Source organism: Uranotaenia lowii, chromosome 2, assembly GCF_029784155.1.
Source record: "Uranotaenia lowii strain MFRU-FL chromosome 2, ASM2978415v1, whole genome shotgun sequence".
Lineage (NCBI taxonomy): Eukaryota > Metazoa > Arthropoda > Insecta > Diptera > Culicidae > Uranotaenia > Uranotaenia lowii.
The window spans coordinates 36,481,810-36,502,737 of record NC_073692.1 but is presented as its reverse complement, the minus strand read 5'-3'; the positions used below and the strand labels follow the sequence as shown (position 1 = coordinate 36,502,737).

Here is a 20,928-nt window from a genome sequence, read left to right as displayed (position 1 = left end):
AGACATTCGAATAAAAACAAAGTGCTCAATAAGTTTGAATACACTTTTCACATTTGCCTGGGGTAAAGCCGTTGAACATGCTTTTTTCAGTTTTATTATACAAATTCAGATAAACTATTCTTCGTGTTAAAGAAACCATTTAAATTTATTGTTCATTTTTTATCGGCATTTTTACACCACAAGTGCTAGAACAAGAAAAACTGAACGATTTTTTTTGCTTAAATCTCATGATCACTGATGTTGTCGAGAGTAAAACGAGTACAGAATATCTAAACTTTAACGCATACAAAATCCTATTTCTTCGTATTCGTAATTCTAAAAATTACTATGGAATTGATCGTGAGGGAGCAAAGATGAAAGAATTTATATATTAGACCATAGGTCGGCAACCTGCGGCTCGCGAGCCGCATGCGGCTCTTTGGATGTATAACTGCGGCTCTTTAACGCAATGTGTGAAAATTTTGAAAATCTTCGAAGTTTTCTAGAGTAAACGGACGCAAAATAAGTTTTCCTTCAGTTCAAATAATATTTCCCAGGATTCAAAAAGAAATCAAAAAACTACTATAGATCAAATTAACAGCATCTTGTCAGTTTGCAACCAAGTTGAGATTCAGAAATCAGTTAACTTTCTTCATAAAAGTCTTATATAGCATTCGGAAGCATGGAGAAAATTTTTCTTTGGTGGTACGGGAAGTTTTCTGTTGAACTTGTATTTTTTGTTGTTTTGATTTGATCGGATAAAAACCGAGAAGTTTTTTAATCGTCAAATAAAGTCCTCACTGTTTAGGTTATAAAATTGAGTTTGTTTTTCTTGAATTGAATATTTTAAAAATATATTTGCTTTACCGCCGTTCTGAACAAATATGAACATCAGATAATGGTTTAAATAATCCTTTAAATAATTTGATTATTTGACATGTGCAGAAACTTTCTTAAAACTTTTTGTTGTAAATTTTTCAAATATTGAATTCGATCTCTCAATGTTCCATTTCAATCACAAATTTTCAAAAATTCAGGTTCTTCGTTCTTATTTTGAACATGAGTTCAAGTGAAAAAAATTTAAAATAAAATATTTTTGTAAACCGGGAGCTGAGTGCTGGATCTAATTTTAAAATTTCACATATGATATGAATATTATTTTTTATTTATTCGAAAGAGCAACTTTTTTTGGTAAAGATGCATTTTCTTCCATATATTTTTATACATCTTCTTACAACTTTTACATCCTTTTTTGATTCTAAACTTTGATTTTCGATGTTCCTGCAATTATTCTAAAAACGTCATGACTGTTTTCAAAGTAGATTTGGATTTCTGACTCTTTATAGGAATTTTAGTTTTGGTTTGTTCTATGAAGTGTTGATCAAAATAATGCAGCGAAGCAGAGCCAATGTTGCATGTCTATTATTATGTTTAATTTATTATTGTTCCGGAAGATCAGAGATAGCTATCAAAACTTTCATTGGAACCCAGCATATTTCTACATCATCGGATGAATCTATTCTTGACGATTCCAAAAATTCACTGTAATACAGCAAATCAATATCATTAAAATGGGTTAACATTTTCGGCCAGCCCCCAACAAACTACTATGATAATATTTATATTACAAATTCGCAAGCGAAATCTGAGAATTCATTCAACAAGTTAAAATATTTGTTAGAAAAAATCAAATAGATTCAATTTTTAATCACTAATTGTATTAAAATTTAAAATATAAATTTGTGATTTGAATTCATAGGAACTTTGACAGAAGGATCAATCTGAATCCATGATATATTTTAGACTCAGAGGTTTAGACATTATTTTCAAGATTTAATTACTATAGAGAAGAAACAACTTGAAAGGGTTTCGATTTCGAACAGAATTGAGAGTTTGAACTTAAATTTTCGTAATCGAAAAATGTAATCTTTGAAACTTTTTTTTTTATTTTACCAGAAACTAAAATGAGAACTAGACAGCTGAATCAGAATGCAGGTAGTAAAAAAAAATCAAAAGAAATTTTATAACCGTATTATCAGACCACAACACGCGACCGATTGTTAAATTTTGACTATTTTTTTTTCAATCCGTAAAATAAACATTTATGAGTTGAAATTTGTTGATTTAAATATCTTTAAAGAGATAGTTTTATGCGCATAATAAACAAATTAACTACAATGACTATTAACGGATGTTCAAAACCAGAAAAATTAGGCTTATTTGTAGAATTGGAAAAAAAAACAGAGACAATCACTCGTTTAGTTTTTTTAAAATATTAATTTACTTCTTGTAGTATACAACATCGAAAGTCTATTTTTTATATCTGGGAATAGGTTTTAGGAAAGAATTGTACCAAAGTTTAAAATGATAAATTCTATCAGCTCACAAAGGCAAATCACCAAAATTTCAACGTTACTAAGCTGTACTCGTTTTGAAAATGTATTCCGCGAAAATGTATAATCGCTTCCGTTTGCCAACAAAACAACGAAAATCTGTGGCAATGTGAAAAAAGATAATAAAACTGAGTTCTCATCAGGATGCAATGTATCTTATAGCAATCACCATTATTTGTAGTAAGGATAAAATTAAGTGCGGCTCTTTCAAACTTGGAAATTTCCTTAATTTGCAATTTTTGGCTCTTCTGTCTTAAAAGGTTGCCGACCGCTGTATTAGACCAATTACCTACTTGAAGGCGTTATAGCTATAAGGATATCAAAAAGTGTATTTTAAAAAGCAGAACTTTCCCATTAGTTTGGCAAAAACAAATGAAGTTTAACCATAGTATGGTTAGTTAACAACAATACCATGAACATGCTTTTAAACACAATCATATTATTCCGTAGAATCAATCGGCTTTTTCAGAGGAATCATCTGTCTGTCTCCCTAAAAATAGACCACCGAAAATGGTCGAACCATGATCAGCGTTACCACATTTGCAGATTTTTCTGTAATCATACAAATTTGTTCGAAATTTTTCAACCAAGAATCTGTATATAAAGATTACAGATAATTGGAAATTTATACAGATTTTAGGAAAATCAAAAAAGTTTAAAAATATATTCATTATACATTGAAGTATTCAATAATAATTCATTTCGATGATCTGACATTCAAGCCATCTTTAATTGTCACACACGCAAGTTTGAAAAATCTTCCAGATCAGAGATCGGCCCCGTAGCAATTCAGCGTTCACAACGGCTATCATGTGGTGGTGGAGTGTAGGAATACCAGAAATTCGTAATGAATTTTTAAAATTAATTGCTCATTGAACAATACTAAGTTTCAGTCTTGATCGTAAACTACTAAAAGTCGGTTCAGTTACTTAAGCGTGCATGCAACAAAGACTTTTGACACAATTACCTAATCCCAATAAATGGTGATACCCAGGAAGGACACAGCTCGATTTGACATTTGACGAAAATATCGACTCAAAACTTTACGTGACCCTATATTGTCCGTTGCATTGAAAGTTGGATTTCGTGCAATTTTGGCAAAAAGGTCATCGTAGTGCAGCGTTAGGATCTAGAATCAAAATTATAGATAGACTGGACTGTATTAGGGTAAGTGAGCCCTATTTTGGCATGGTCCTTTTCTTGGCATGCCAACATGTCTTTTCATGTTTTTCAGGTCCAAATTGAGCTAAAAAAAATTTTAATATGTTTTCATTGCGAAGAAAATAATCTGTTTCAAATCTGTGCATATCGAAATTTTCGATTGTTTGTACTTTATTAAAGTAGTTAATTTTTTTCGATCTGCATCCGAGGCAATTATGTTGGAAATCACCGAATGAAAATCAGATGAACTCACTTTTCTAGTGCAACTGTTAAATTCACATGCGATTTCAAACGCGGACATTCATTTGAAAAATTTGCAATAAATACTCATGCCTCCAGTTTAACTCGGCAAATAATCTAAAAATACTAGAAAGACAAGAGAATGAATATTTATTTAGGTTTTGAATAAAAATTTAAAACTAATTCTGTTCCTTTTCTTGGCATGCAACTTCAATCGAAATACACCACCAGTGTTGGAAGCTGGAAAAAATACATGTTCATTGAAGAGGTATTTTTGGGCTGATGTTTTCCCTAAAAGTTCATTTAAAACGATGCACAAACATTTTCATACTAATTGGGTTGTATGATAAGACCGTTTCTATCATCTAAAGCTTCGAAATAAATTTAAGAACATAAGTGATTCGACAAACTAAAAGTCATATCCAAGCATTGAAAATGCAAAAATCGCTATTTGGGAACCATGAATCGAAGGTACATTGGTATGCGTGCGAACAACATTTGCATTGCAGTCTGCCGAGCACGTGGTCTCCTACAGAACACAGTGGTTCGAAAAAAAAACTAAGTGAAATTAACCAACTCGCAAGACTTAAGATGTTTTTCTTATCTAAATACTTCATGACTTAAGTATATATAATATATAATCTATTGAGTTTTGGAATCGTTTTCTATTGCTTGGGAACCATATATGTACTCAGATTTAATTTTTTGGATTTTTGTTCTAATTTTTTTTCTTGGAAACAGAAGTTGGAAGTTCAGGAAAATATCGTTTTCTTTCCAATTTTTCCTTAAATATTAGATGTGAGTCGAATTAAAAAAATGTTTTAGCAGGTTTACATTCTAACATCTATTTGGCGTGTCAAACCACTGCGCAACGCCCCGGGCATTCGAGATGGCTCTTGCTAGAAGCTCATAATCTCAGCTAACAAATTCAAAAGGGCAAAATTTCAAAATATCATTCAAGGAATTTTTCAATTTCTCACTTTATGAAGCCAAACTCTATAATATGAAGATAGTTGTTTGGTAGTGAAAACAACCCTATGTGTCGCAATCGCAAGTCTCCTAGAGTATTTTACTATCAACTTATGGTCTATAAAACTCAAAAGGAATAATTTAAACAATGATTTATAAATGACAACACATCATGATGCACAGAACCATAGAAATGTCGCAAATGAATCTGTCGTTAGGCTTAGCATTAATGAATTTGTCCAGTTATAATTCTAGTAAGGAAATTCTCCATAAAAAACTAAGAAAATCTAAGCAATTTTTCCAATATTTGGAAAAATCTAATCGATGAGTAAAGTTCAAAATAAGATATTTCAATTCAACGTTACAATACCACTTTCACAACAACCACATTCAAGTCGTTTTTTTTAAATTATTCGTTTATTTGACACGGCTCAAATCTTTCAGTATTACTCCTGATCAAGTCGTATTTGATTTTTATTTTGATAAAATTGTCTCAAAAAACTTCGCAAAAATGATGAACTGTGAAATCTCTTTGAAAAATTTCGAGGAATGTGAGGCAATCGGGCCAGATACCGATATTTTACATCAATATTCTGGCAGCTGGACCACACCAACAATTTTTTTAAACTCTACGTTGAAAACCTGGGCTAGTCTACATATATAAGCCCATGCCATCTGAAATACTTTTCCTAGATTGATTGGCTTTATTCAGGTTTTATCAGTCGCTCATGAGTTACTAACTGTATACATATTGGAGAAATTTTTTGAAGTGTTCAGTTTAGAAAGTTTGCTTATAAAACGTGTTAGTTTACTAATCTAAGTTTAGATTTCATTAAAGGGATTTAATGTTCATAAAAAAGAGAAAGTTACCCACTCGCGGACATAATTCGTTTCTGAATCGGTCCCCCTGATGAAGGTTTGGTTGTCATCCATAAACCAATGATTCTTGTTCATACACAAATATTCTGAAACATCCTGAGGTGTTTATAATCATCACTTTGTTTAAATGAGTAAAAAGTTTTAAGTTTTAATAATTAAAAAAAGAATTGCGGAAATTCTGGACTTCCGACTTTTTGAAATAAAAGCTTATTTTGTGTTTCCCTTCCAACCAAATTTTATCAATGTTTTCAAAAGCAGTTTTGTTGTATGAGTGAAGCCCGGTGTTCCATCGTCGCATAGAACTTTACGCTCAGCTGACGTCATTGTGTCAGTGGCCATATATTCAGAATAGCCAACGATTCTGTTAACTGTCAGTTGAGCATTGTTGGTAAAGATCTATTGCACATTGCTGGTGGCCAAGAATCGGATCATGGAAACGGCAAACAATTGGTACGGCGGCCAAGTAATTTGAGCACCGCAGTGAGTACTTTGCATTCATTTTGCTCACATTAATAAAAGTTCCATAGAGAAAACATATTTTTGTTTAACTCTAAGCAAGTTAGCAAGTAAATTCTTCGAAGGATGTTCTATGGTGCACTCAACAGGAAGGTTGGAATGTTGAAAAAAAAAGGGTAAACCATGCCTTAGGTGCCAAGGTCGGGTACATTTACCCTAAACACTGACAATCGGAACAAAACAATTAATTGGCCACACACTTGGGGAAGAAAAAGGGGGCGATTACGGCCGCCACAACACTATACTGTCCTGGAGGATTGATCCCGGTGATAGTCTCACTAGAACGGGGTATTTCTTTTTCTAATAACACTCGAATTGTTCCGGGGGAAACTTAACTTTATTCCCTTAATCGATCGACCGACGCGGTTGAAATAAGGAGGTGATGTTGCTTGGTTGTAATTTGCTTTGGACTGATTTATTACTTTATTATCAGCTGTTTCTGTTAGCACGGAGAATGAGTTCTTGAGAGAGAATTTACTTACCGTTGATATCGGTAGGGTGGCTCAGCTAAAGTGATATAATCCAAATCATTATTAAATGTTCATCACAATCCAAAATATAAATTTATTTTTATGATATCGCATTAAATTAGTTGACAAATATTAAAAAGGTTGTTACAAGTTGATGAGACTCCCCAAAAGGGTTGGCGCAAGTTGTGGCCAATTGAAATAATTAGATCAAAATTCTAACAGTGAAGGCTATTTACTCGCACTCGGTCATAATGAGAAATTTTTCTGCGAACTCACATGCATGCTCGATGACTTGTGAACGGCCCACTTCCGGTGCACACGGTGGAGTGCTTGGCCTTCTCCGGATGACGAATGTGCCGAAGAATCCGGGGAATCCTCGTGCACTTCGTGGCACACACTCTGCTGGTGCGCTTCAAGCGCTGGATGGCGATAGTTCTGAAGAGCACGACTAGTCCTGACATGCCTTGCACTCGATCACGTTAACTCCAAATGCCTGGAGTTCTCGAGGTTCTCTGGATCTCACTGGCCACCAATTCCGCACCCTCGCGCCGGTAAGCTACTTGGGGTATTCTCCACCCCCACTGTCGTTGACACCGTCCGCCGCACCGCGGAACGCCGATCTTGGATGCGCCCTCGCGATGGTTCGCCTTTGCGTGTGATTACTCCAATACAAACTGCCAAACGATGATCCCAAAACCGAGACAGCCGAAACCGTTTTCGGATTTGTACGAGAAGACGGCTGACTCCGTCGATGAGCAAATCCGGATGTCGCTCTAAACCTGGACCTTGATTTGCAGTAGCAGTAGTTTTTTCCAGAATTAGAGGAAACCGGATGTCACCCGTCCGAACGACCGCTGATCCGGAGCCGGATTACAATGTAGATTTCAATACCAACACGGGTGAACCAGAGCAGCAAATAACGCGTTCAGCGTTGGCACTCCGGGAGTTGAACGACTACGGAACTGTCTATGAGCAACACTCAGCGGACAGCGAGCGAGGAACCTTAGTTGACCGGGTTAGGCCCCGGTGAAATTCGGTCCAACAAAAAAAACTTTTTGCCGGTTGCCTCCTGCCGGTTTAGATCAATTTGTGCTGCTGCTGCTGTGTTTGGTGCCACGGTGACAACCTGTATACATATCTCAGGTGGCTATGGAAATCCCGTGCTAAGTGTTAAGCGGGCCACAGACAGAATGTATCGTGTGACTAACATCTTTCAAATATGGGCTCGTGAATCTCGTTTTTAAGGTTTTTTTCCCTCAGATTTAAGCTTTTTTGCCTTGAGAGCATAGGAGATGAAGGCTTAAATCTGAGGAAAAAAGCTTAAATCTGAGAGATGTGCTTCACACGGTTTGAATAACATTGCCGGGATGTGGTCACAGACTACACAACATTTGTACAAATGCGATTAAATTCGATGAAATTTTGTCGCTGTGAACACGATTTGCATCGTGTATGGTACTGCTTGAATGAGCGTCCAAACGGTTGGAGTAAAATCGGTCGGGATCGAAATGTTTTGTACAAACCATCCTCCCAGCCGGGGTGGAGATGGTTTTTTTTTTGTTGCTGTTGCTGTTTTCGCCAGCAATCGTTTGTGTTCGCATGAAATATGTTTGTATCGTGTGTGGGTGAGCATAGAATCAAACAATCGTCGTACAAACATCGAATTTGTACAGGCCATTTGTGTAGTATATGGCCCGCTTTAGTATAAGTTGTTTTTTGTAAACATTGTAACCAAGGCAATTCGTGACGTCAGTTGCATTTTCAAACAAACAACCATCATCGCTGTACCAGTGAAATTTAGAGAAAAAAAACATTGCCAACTGCTGTTTATTTTTTATCTTCTTATTTACGACACTTTACCATCCCTGTGGCATTCGTGTAACTGCTGTTTACGATTCTCGCCTAGGATACATAAACATCCTGGCAAGTGACGTAAGCTTTGTTTACCTTTTTACTTTTTGCTAAGCTTTAACAGAAAAAGGAATATTTATGAAAATTAAACCAAATCCAATTATTTTTTTTTATTTACATAGTATTCCGTCTCCCGACATAACTTGACGAACATAATTCCTAAAACTCATTCGGTCCATGGCAACCGTTCTCCAATTTCTCGGGCACCCCACGTTCGCCAGATCACGCTCCACTTGGTCTAACCACCTCGCTCGTTGCGCCCCCGCTCGTCTTGTTCCTACCGGATTCGTAGCGAACACCTGTTTTGCAGGACAATCGTCCGGCATTCTCGCAACATGTCCCGCCCAGCGTATCCGGCCAGCTTTCACCACCTTCTGGACACTGGGTTCGCCGTAGAGTCGCGCGAGCTCGTGGTTCATCCTTCGCCTCCACACTCCGTTCTCCTGTACGCCGCCAAAGATGGTTCTTAACATTCGTCGCTCGAATACTCCAAGCGTACGCAGGTCCTCCTCGAGCAATATCCATCCATCCATCCATCCAAATCCAAATATGTTTTAATTGGCAACGTGCTTTGTATTTGTGTACATCAAAAATGAAAAACTAGACAAAATTTCCAGTTGGGTAGTAAACTCAACTAGAACCGGTTTGGTACTGACAAATCTCTCAGAAGAACGACTTTTTTACAAAATTTTGATTTGAAAAAGGTTCAATAATTAATAAAAAGAACTTAAATTCGTGTTTATCCTGTTCATATAAGGCTTTCCAATTTCACTTGTCAAATAAAGATATTGAAAAATTTGGATTGAGAGTTAGATTGAGTTGAAGTTGAGGTCCGTACTTTGAAAAATCAATATTATTTATGTTATAACTAGTGTTCGTCGAAAAAATTATTCTTTTAAATGTCAAAAGCTTGTGAACGCCACTTTATTTCAACAATTCCATTCTGTGATTCTTTTCTAATTTGCTTATCAAATTTTTCTAAGGAAAACGGTGAACTTGAAAACTTTGGAAAATAGGCGGTCATTTGTATTATATTTGGAAACCATAAAATTGACATTTTTTTATTTAGTCACGTCATTTGACGTTTCTGGGATGAATAAACCGATAAAATTTTAAATTCCTTAAAAAAATTGACGTACATACATAAGTTGGGAGGGATAATTCATTTCGTAATGCGTAATTTTTCTACTATTTTTCGAATGGAGCAAAATTTGTAAAAATATGCTAGTAACAGAAACAACTGCCAGAATTTGATTAACACGTATCCGGGTCTGAAAAATCCGGACTATTTTCATGTAAAACCTGGCCAAATTTTATTGGCAAATCAATAGCAAAAAACTTGAAAAAAATTTGGCCATCTAAATTTATCAGCAGATTTTAAATCGTATTTTAGGCTTCCACAAAATTTTTCATGATTATTTTTATAAAACTTACTCAAAAAATCTCGTTTTGGATGCAAAATTAAAAAAAAACAATACAATTTGTTTTTTTTTCTAATTTGGGATAGGCATCCCAGTCGGGCCTGACTTTTCAAAATTTTGTATCAAATATCCGGGCAAACCTGGATAAAACTGAGCAATCTGGCAAGCTTAATCTTTACTCGATGTGATCCAAGCAAATTATTTATAGCGTTTTCAAAAATCTGTTTTTTTAATACTCCAGAACAATTAGTTTTTTTTAGAATTAGATTTAGATTTTTAGATTTAAACTCACGATCGGTCATTGATAGCAGCATAGGTACATTTTGTTATTTACCAGGCTAACAAGACATTAGGAATATTTTTCGATGCGCGTGACGTGTCATGAATCAATATAATCTTTTCTTATAAATTTTTTTATTACTTTTTATCTCTTGTTTCAAACGTTTCTATCTGCAACTTTTAAAGAAGTTATAATCAATAAAAATCTCATTATAAAATTATATATTCGACGTTTCAACTAGTTTTGATAGTCGGCAACATAAATAGAAAATCTTGAATGTCATACCTTGGCAAATGTGACTTCAAATTAAATTTGGGTTGCCCCGCAAAGCGGGACATGTTCCGTTTCTTAGAAATGTCCCGCCATCCCGCTTTTATTTTCAAATTGTCCCTCTTTTTTCTAAAAATGTCCTGTTTTTTTTTCTGACAAAACTTTTGTGATAGCCTCAACCCTCTTCGATTCTACAACCTCAAAATAGTTGGTCCGTGCTCGATGAAAACACTTCTTATCAAATCATTTTCAACTCCTGTCATTTTTTCTAATCATTTTTTTAATTAGCTTTAAAAATTAAAAAGGTAACACTTTTAAGAAGTTTCACTGACTTTCACTGGAAAAACCTAAATTTATCCTCAATTTAAATTCATTTGTTCAATACAGAATATATAATGTCGTTCAAATATTATGTTTTTTGTGTATTTTTCCTAAAAATTATCACCCTTTTTCATAGTTGATATGAGACCAGATTAAATAACTTGTTGTAAGGTTGCCAGAATATATGTATTTTTTCCAGTTATATCCGGACCAGGCGAATCCGGGCAATGTCATCTAAAATCTGACAAAATCAGGACATCTGATTTTAAAATTTTCAGCCTGAAATCCTAGTAATATCTGGACAAATTTGGGCTAAGCCACGGAAATATTCAACAAAATAAATACTCTTGAAAAAATATTATTATTGAGGTAAAAACATATTTTTAATCAAACAATGAATAAATGGACGAGTAAAATCTAGTAATGTTGGTAGATGATTAAAAACGGCTGCTTAGCAACAAAAAAAACATCTTTCATCAAATTTCGGATTTAAAATAACTTTGAACCAAGGTGGCCGAAAATAATTCGTGTTTTAGCGAAAAACGATTTTCGACTTTCTTTGATTTAACTCAAAATTTCTGTCATGACGCTGTTTATGACGCTTTTTCCTTAGGTTGGATTGAAAATTTATGAAATATTGGGTCTTTTTTACGTTTTACATATGCAAAATCAGTTAATCTCACTGATCTTATCAAATCTATCAAATTTTTACTCAGAAATCCTAAACTTATGTTGACATAAAGAATTAAAATATGTTTAAAATTTGAAAAAAAAAGTGAGATCTGTGGATGTTTCCAAAATTCTGCTTTCTGTGACAAAGATTTAGTGATAAACATTTGCTCAAAATTGTGTGAAATAAAAGATTTTTCTGTGATTTTGGCACAACTCTCTGAACTACAACATTTTCAACTTAAATGTTTGCAGTGCCACCCATCCAAACAATATTTTTTTATGGTTTCAGCTAGTAGAATTTTTCGTAGTATTTTTTACCCCTGAATGTATGCAACACTCTTAAGCTTGAAAAACATTTTTGACAAAAAAAATGTAGAATTTAATTCGAACAATACCAAATATTACTGCAATTGGGGTTTCATTCGTGATGACATAACAAATATATCAAAAACTTTAAATTTTTCAAACGTTTCCATTTGATTTTTCATTAAAAACGTACTTTGTTGCTACTTACCCCTTTTTTAGCAGGATGAAAATCGTGTGTTTCTGTAAATTTAAAAATAACTGGTGAAACCAATAATTTTTCTGACTACGTTTATTTCATGTCCCATCAATCCTTAAACTTTTGATGTACAAGCGGTATGACTATCTGTGGACATTAAGTTTTTAGAAGCCGGTGAAGTTGAAAAGTGTTTCATGATGCCTCAGTTGACAGTAAACAGTTGATACTTTGTTGTAGGCTGACAAACGTACAATAAACAGAAGTTTTCAAAACACTGGCACGATAAACGAAACATTTTTCAGCAAAAACCAAAGAAAAACAGCCTCTTGGCCTTTAATTAATATGACATAACTTTTTGGGAATCTTAATTCTCCATGAACGATCAAAACAGAGGGGCTTAAACCATCTTCGAATTTTCACAAAAACTTTTAATTTAATAAAATAATCCCTTTGAACATAAACATTACTGACATCGATTACTAATTAATGTTTTTATCTTTTCGTTTCAGCTAAATCCGTCATCCGATTATTGATTGTGAGTATAGTAAAAGTTAAAAATATCAGGTAATCAAGTTTTATCAGATTTACAAGATTAACTCTTTGGATGCCTTGTATTGTTAAATTAAAGTTAGTTAACAGTTTATTACCGGGCTTGTGATATAGCTCAGTTGGCAAGTCCGTTGTCTCTTGAGCCGATGTCCGCGAGTTCGAGCCCAAGAGTAAACATCGAACACAGTTGTACCGGATAGTTTTTCAATAATGATCCGCCAACTGCAACGTTGATAAAGTCGCGAAAGATGGTAAAACGACTATAATCGAAACAAAAAAAAAAAAAAGTTTATTACTGGTGATTTTATTTTCAGATCTGTAAAAAATCATCAAGTTACTTAATCAAAATTTATTCACAAAAGAAAGTGGTGCATTTTTTTCTATCGCAGACTTTATGTGATGTTAAACTGTCGAAGAAAATCTCCAAGAATGAAACAGATGTAAAAATTTAAAAAAAAAATGTTTTTAAGACTTCGTTCGTTAACCAGATTATAAAAATTTTCAGAAAAGCATATTCATTTACTAAACTTAACGAAAACCTCAGATCATTATTCACCTTTTGTGTTCTTCATGTTTAGGAGAAGGAACATGTGTCAAAATTAAGCTTGTGTCAAGGCTTCCAGTTTCAAACTTTGACTCAGACACGCCTCGATGCCAAGAACATTACTGACCAATATTTGATTTCCCATCGAAGACCCGTCCAGCGACAGAGGGTGGCTTTCCGCCTTTTGGGTGTTATTCTTCTTGGATTCGGTTTTTCCAACTTATGGATAGATATGTGGATACGAAGATTCCCAAACAAAGCAGGGATGGTCCGGAAAGGTGGCTTTTGGCATTCGTATCCGGACTAGAATCTCGCACTAGCTGGTGGAACATGATCCTTTTGTGATTTGGTAACGAATTGTTGTACCCAAAATACATTAAGGGATTACATGACAAATTGGATGAAAACATGATTTAATTTCACCTGACCACATGTTTTTTTTTTAAAAAGTCTATATTGTCAATCAATACCGTTTTGTGCCATACATCCTTCTCGGATATTATACCAGCATTCATTTCCCCTTCTCCAAGGCTTTGAACACATCGATGAAGAGCAAAAGTCAGCTCTATTGAGAAGCTTTTGGTTTGTGTTATGTGTTTGGATCGGATCGGAATTTGATGCATATTCATTCATCGATGGTCAAAAACACATCAAGGCATGTGTGCGTTCCGATGTGTTGAATGCCCGAGAAGTTTCCAGAATCGTTCCAAAGTGGGCTTAAGTTTAATTATGCCATGGGAAAGTCAACCGATCGGAGTGATTTGCAATGTTTATCGGAATTTTCGATAGCAGCAGCAAAGCAGCGTTTGAATTTCCATGGGTTCATTATGTGAGTTTCCACAAACTATCCTTTGTTGTCGATTAGATGTTCAACAAACTCTCAATCTATTCTATTAACGGCGAATTTATTTAATGGATCCCAATTTACTTGTTAGTTGATATTCAAAATAACTTTTCTCCGACTGAAACTATGGAATAATTAATTTACATTCGAAGCATTGATCAATTATGAAGACGCCTGAAGGTATGCAAGTAAAATTCAAAGAAACCACTTCAAATTAATTTAATTCCATAAGCCATATGGAATGTTTCCTGGAAAAATGTTTGCGACTCCCGTTCCAGCAATCAGCTTCTTTTGCTGCGGACAGCCAAATATTCGGGGAATGAAACGAAACAATGAAGAAGGAAATCTGCATCACCACCCGTTGGGAAAAAGAATTTATTCACCGACAAGAATTCCGGCAATTTTCTTTGCCATTTGCGGAAATAATTTGCCGTCGAAAAATTACAATTAGGCCCGGGAAAATAATGGCGCGGAACTGATGAAATTTTCCGCAGAATCGCGTGCAGACATTCTAATGGCAAGCTCAATCTGAAAGATTCTTTGGATAAAAACGAACAAATAAATCTTAACATGAATACGGTTTAAAACAATCAAACTTGAAATCCATTTCTGTAATTTAAAAAATGTGTTCTTTGAAGAGAATTTTGTTATCTTCGTTATCATTCAAAGCAGTTCACCTTTTTGCGAGTTTTTCCGGCTTTCACTTCCTAAATCAACGGTTTCGGTAAATCTTGGAACCAACATCAGATTTAGTTCGTGCACAGCATGAATTTTAATGATCGGATTAGAAGTTCGCTATCAAAGTTCGCAATCCTGCCCTTGATTGCGACTGAGACGAAGGTCCAAACATTATGGTTCAGTTCCTATTCTGGATGGTCTCTTGGAGAGAGAGAAAAAAAACCGCAGCATTGACGACCGGTGACGGAAGGTTATTCCGAAGCTAAGGCTTGACTTTGAAAACAAAATCGCGCGCTTCCAGAATACAAATCAGCTTGCCAGTACAGGGACGGAAAACAACAACAGCTTGTGCCTACCTATCAATATCGAGAATTTACCGCTTAGGGTTGAGTTTCGGCAAGCTGATTTTTTTTCAATTTTTATGGTGCGATAGGCGGCTTTTAATAATCACCATTTCAACGGTTGCGAAGAATTCCTTTTTTTTCTGTAGATTTTCAATTTCAAAATGGCTTTTTAAATGAACGCGTATGGTAGAATATTTCTGAAAATATAAAACAAACACACTTTGATAGATAATTGGATTTTTTAAACGTAAGATGATGACTTTTCTGATGATAAGGCGACCGTCAAAAATAAAACTTTTTGGAAACATTTTTTTTAAATGTTCACTAAAATATCATGTGATTCCATTTCAAACTTCTAACCGTATTTCGCTAAGGATTTATAACAAGCAACGAAAAAATTGATTTCATTCAACGTTTTAAAAATAATATAAGGTGTTTATTATTGATTTTCTTGATTCTCTTAATTTTCTTGATGATCGAGATTTTTAAGTATCATATTGATTTCTTGATTTTTTTTATTTTCTTGATTTTTTTTTATTTCCATGATTTTTTTGATTTTCTAGATTTTCTGGATTTTCTATATTTTCTTGATTTCCTTGATTTTCTTGATGTTCTTGATTTTCTTGATTTTCTTGATTTTTTAAATTTTCTTAATTTTCTTGATTTTCTTGATTTTCTTGATTTTCTTGATTTTCTTGATTTTCTTGATTTTCTTGATTTTCTTGATTTTCTTGATTTTCTTGATTTTCTTGATTTTCTTGATTTTCTTGATTTTCTTGATTTTCTTGATTTTCTTGATTTTCTTGATTTTCTTGATTTTCTTGATTTTCTTGATTTTCTTGATTTTCTTGATTTTCTTGATTTTCTTGATTTTCTTGATTTTCTTGATTTTCTTGATTTTCTTGATTTTCTTGATTTTCTTGATTTTCTTGATTTTCTTGATTTTCTTGATTTTCTTGATTTTCTTTATTTTCTTGATTTTCTTGATTTTCTTGATTTTCTTAATTTTCTTGATTCTTGATTTTCTTGATTTTCTTGATTTTCTTGATTTTCTTGATTTTCTTGATTTTCTTGATTTTCTTGATTTTCTTGATTTTCTTGATTTTCTTGATTTTCTTGATTTTCTTGATTTTTTTGATTTTCTTGATTTTTTTGATTTTCTTGATATTCTTGATTTTCTTGATTTTCTTGATTTTCTTGATTTTCTTGATTTTCTTGATTTTCTTGATTTTCTTGATTTTCTTGATTTTCTTGATTTTCTTGATTTTCTTGATTTTCTTGATTTTCTTGATTTTCTTGATTTTCTTGCTTTTCTTGATTTTCTTGATTTTTTTGATTTTCTTGATTTTCTTGATTTTCTTGATTTTCTTGATTTTCTTGATTTTCTTGATTTTCTTGATTTTCTTGATTTTCTTGATTTTCTTGATTTTCTTGATTTTCTTGATTTTCTTGATTTTCTTGATTTTCTTGATTTTCTTGATTTTCTTGATTTTCTTGATTTTCTTGATTTTCTTGATTTTCTTGATTTTCTTGATTTTCTTGATTTTCTTGATTTTCTTGATTTTCTTGATTTTCTTGATTTTCTTGATTTTCTTGATTTTCTTGATTTTCTTGATTTTCTTGATTTTCTTGATTTTCTTGATTTTCTTGATTTTCTTGATTTTCTTGATTTTCTTGATTTTCTTGATTTTCTTGATTTTCTTAATTTTCTTGATTCTTGATTTTCTTGATTTTCTTGATTTTCTTGATTTTCTTGATTTTCTTGATTTTCTTGATTTTCTTGATTTTCTTGATTTTCTTGATTTTCTTGATTTTTTTGATTTTCTTGATTTTTTTGATTTTCTTGATATTCTTGATTTTCTTGATTTTCTTGATTTTCTTGATTTTCTTGATTTTCTTGATTTTCTTGATTTTCTTGATTTTCTTGATTTTCTTGATTTTCTTGATTTTCTTGATTTTCTTGATTTTCTTGATTTTCTTGATTTTCTTGATTTTCTTGATTTTCTTGATTTTCTTGCTTTTCTTGATTTTCTTGATTTTTTTGATTTTCTTGATTTTCTTGATTTTCTTGATTTTCTTGATTTTCTTGATTTTCTTGATTTTCTTGATTTTCTTGATTTTCTTGATTTTCTTGATTTTCTTGATTTTCTTGATTTTCTTGATTTTCTTGATTTTCTTGATTTTCTTGATTTTCTTGATTTTCTTGATTTTCTTGATTTTCTTGATTTTCTTGATTTTCTTGATTTTCTTGATTTTCTTGATTTTCTTGATTTTCTTGATTTTCTTGATTTTCTTGATTTTCTTGATTTTATTGATTTTCTTGATTTTCTTGATTTTCTTGATTTTCTTGATTTTCATGATTTTCTTGATTTTCTTGATTTTCTTAATTTTCTTGATTTTCTTGATTTTCTTGATTTTCTTGATTTACTTGATTTTCTTGATTTTCTTGATTTTCTTGATTTCCTTGATTTTCTTGATTTTTTTGATTTTCTTGATTTTCTTGATTTTCTTGATTTTCTTGATTTTCTTGATTTTCTTGATTTTCTTGATTTTCTTGATTTTCTTGATTTTCTTGATTTTCTTGATTTTCTTGATTTTCTTGATTTTCTTGATTTTCTTGATTTTCTTGATTTTCTTGATTTTCTTGATTTTCTTGATTTTCTTGATTTTCTTGATTTTCTTAATTTTCTTGATTTTCTTGATTTTCTTGATTTTCTTGATTTTCTTGATTTTCTTGATTTTCTTGATTTTCTTGATTTTCTTGATTTTCTTGATATTCTTGATTTTCTTGATTTTCTTGATTTTCTTGATTTTCTTGATTTTCTTGATTTTCTTGATTTTCTCGATTTTCTTGATTTTCTTGATTTTCTTGATTTTCTTGATTTTCTTGATTTTCTTGATTTTCTTGATTTTCTTGATTTTCTTGATTTTCTTGATTTTCTTGATTTTCTTGATTTTCTTGATTTTCTTGATTTTCTTGATTTTCTTGATTTTCTTGATTTTCTTGATTTTCTTGATTTTCTTGATTTTCTTGATTTTCTTGATTTTCTTGATTTTCTTGATTTTCTTGATTTTCTTGATTTTCTTGATTTTCTTGATTTTCTTGATTTTCTTGATTTTCTTGATTTTCTTGATTTTCCTGATTTTCTTGATTTTCTTGATTTTCTTGATTTTCTTGATTTTCTTGATTTTCCTGATTTTCTTGATTTTCTTGATTTTCTTGATTTTCTTGATTTTCTTGATTTTCTTGATTTTCTTGATTTTCTTGTTTTTCTTGATTTTCTTGATTTTCTTGATTTTCTTGATTTTCTTGATTTTCTTGATTTTCTTGATTTTCTTGTTTTTCTTGATTTTCTTGATTTTCTTGATTTTCTTGATTTTCTTGATTTTCTTGATTTTCTTGATTTTCTTGATTTTCTTGATCTTCTTGATTTTCTTGATTTTCTTGATTTTCTTGATTTTCTTGATTTTCTTGATTTTCTTGATTTTCTTGAATTTTTTGATTTTCTCGATTTTCTTGATTTTCTTGATTCCAACTTTCCGCTTTTTTCCAACTTTCCCTAGCATCTCAGCCGTTTTCAATGATGTTTGGGAGATTGAAATCAATCGTTACTTTATGTGAATGAAACACCATCACTCGTTTTCCTTGGGTTGGTTCATTAAAATTCATGGAACTTAAGCTTTGTTTGAACAGCATTTGAAACTTAAGATTGAATTGGTCGTTGGCGTTTCGAGAATAAAAAATAAATTAAACCTTTTTTATTCTCTCTTACCTTTTTCCACAGATCACTTCCCAACAAATCTGTCCCAATCGAACATCTGGTTGGACAGCTTGAAAACGGCAAATTGGTACAACTTCCTGTGACGACAACCTTCGAACGAAAAAAAAAACCTGTGGAATCAAGCATGAAATCCATTTCACTGATCCTGCTGGCGCTGGCTGCAGTTCTTTTTTCGGTGGCAGCCGGACAGCAGCAAAAGTACACCGATAAGTTCGACAACGTCAACGTGGACCAGGTGCTGGGCAATGACCGGATTCTGAGCAACTACATCAAGTGTCTGCTGGATAAGGGCCCTTGCACCCAGGAAGGACGGGAACTGAAGAGTGAGTATCTCTACTATACCCACTAAGTCCAGCTCAGAACCATGGAAGGACATCCGACTTGCCAAAGTGATTTCTCCACTTGACGCTTCGAGAGAGTGTCTTTTTTATCTTTTAAATTTTCCAGCTTCTGTCTACAGCTGCACGAAATTGAATTCAACTTTAGTTGGTTGAGAGCTACGGGAGGAAAGCGTGGTTGAAAGTGAATGAAAAGTCATGAAAATTTTATTACAAGAAGAAATTTTTCGTTCCATTAGACTGGGAGTCTAACAGAAAAAAAAGCCGGAAAAACAAACATTCGAAACTAAAAATACTAAATTTACGACTCGTGCTGAAAAAATCCACTTTTTGGGAACTAAATTTTTACTATAAAGCTAATAAACGATCAAAATTATTTGTGGATAAACGGTAAACGATAGACATGTGATGTCTTCACAACATTTCCATATTTTTTGATGATCCATCGAATTTTTGAAAGAAAAAAGGGATTTTTCCACCTGGAAGGGGAATAAAAAAAATCTTTAACACTAGAAAGACCGCACCAGTCAAAATGACTGGTTGCACACTTTGTTTGTTGAATATCTTTAGAACACTACGCTCTAAAAATTCGCAAAAAATACGACTTTTCATGAATTTTGAATCTCTACAAAACTGTTTATTTTTTATTTCACTAGCTCTTTTAATAAGCGAGAAAAATTTCGCCATGGACACTCGGACCGTGACCAGTCAAAATGACTGGTAAAATTCACAACCCTATAACTCAAACAAGATAATTTTTTTTCGCTTGCTTTTGTTTTCATTTGCAATCTACATTCAAGACAATGAGCCTTAGATAATTTATGGTGGGCAGAGTGTGTCATTCGTAATGAAATTATTGATTTTTTATTGACATTCTTATCATAAGAGGAAACACATCTTATCAGTCGGCAACTTATGGGGTGTGAACCCAAGTGTTTTCTTGTCGATACCAGGAATCGAACCCAGTACGCCTGGCATACCTAGACCAGACTTGCCGCAGGCTATCTGATAGACCACATCGGCGCTAAGATATTTCAACATGGGTGTACGTATTGACTGTAAATTCGCCGTTGAAAATTATTTAGAAATAAATAGTTCTCAACTTGCTTCAGAACACTAAATATTTTTGCGTTAGATATGAAAGATATCTGAAATACAATATTGATCAATCAAAAAACTTTTAAGGAAAAACAAATCAACGTGTACATTTGACAATGTTAATTCATTATTTATATTTTCACTGTTTTCCGTCGCACGACATAACTTGATGCATATAATTCCTAAAATTCACTCGGTCCATGGTAACCGTTTTCCAATTTCTTTGATGTTGATCAGATCTTATCAGATAAATATACGATCGCAAAACCCTGTTTTTTTTAATAACAAATAAATCAATTTATTATTTCAAGATAAAATTGAAATATATATTTTCCAGGAATGAAAAAAACGGAACTAAAAATAAAAATCGTTATTTAAATCATTATGTCTCAACATGAAAGACATGGTTTCGATTTTGTTAGAGTTAAGATTTGTAAAAATGCTTTTTAAAAATTTGCAAAAAGTCCAATATTTGATTAAAGCGCAGTGAATCCGTGCACCCATAGTGAAAAACCATGTATTTAACACATTTTTTAATTTGAATCTATAAAAGTCTTTATTCTTTATCTTTAGCATGCAAAAAAAAAAAATGATTTTGGATGAATAGCGGTGAATCCGTGCATCCATGGTGAATTGCTCTACTAATAGAAAAAGTATGCTTCAAAACCTACAATATCAGGTATAATTCGTCGGCAAATTGTTGAAAAATTTCAGAGCGGTGGATGCTAGAAAATATCTACTAAAACAAAACTGAAGTGAAACCGTGA

At 32.8% G+C, this 20,928-nt stretch overlaps 1 protein-coding gene across 2 annotated transcripts in view; it reads left to right on the top strand.

Annotated features, from left to right (window-relative positions):
* The window catches only part of LOC129747904 (ejaculatory bulb-specific protein 3-like), a 76,442-nt gene that overhangs the window by 37,904 nt on the left and 17,610 nt on the right, over positions 1 to 20,928 (top strand). The window contains exons 2-3 of one of the 2 annotated variants that reach the window (XM_055742303.1): positions 12,494 to 12,519; positions 18,729 to 19,048. In XM_055742303.1, the coding sequence (XP_055598278.1) occupies positions 18,850 to 19,048 (199 nt within the window). In that variant the 5' untranslated portion in view covers positions 12,494 to 12,519; positions 18,729 to 18,849. Of the gene's footprint in view, positions 1 to 12,493; positions 12,549 to 18,728; positions 19,049 to 20,928 lie in introns of both variants that reach the window. The other variant, XM_055742304.1, reaches the window with a different exon arrangement.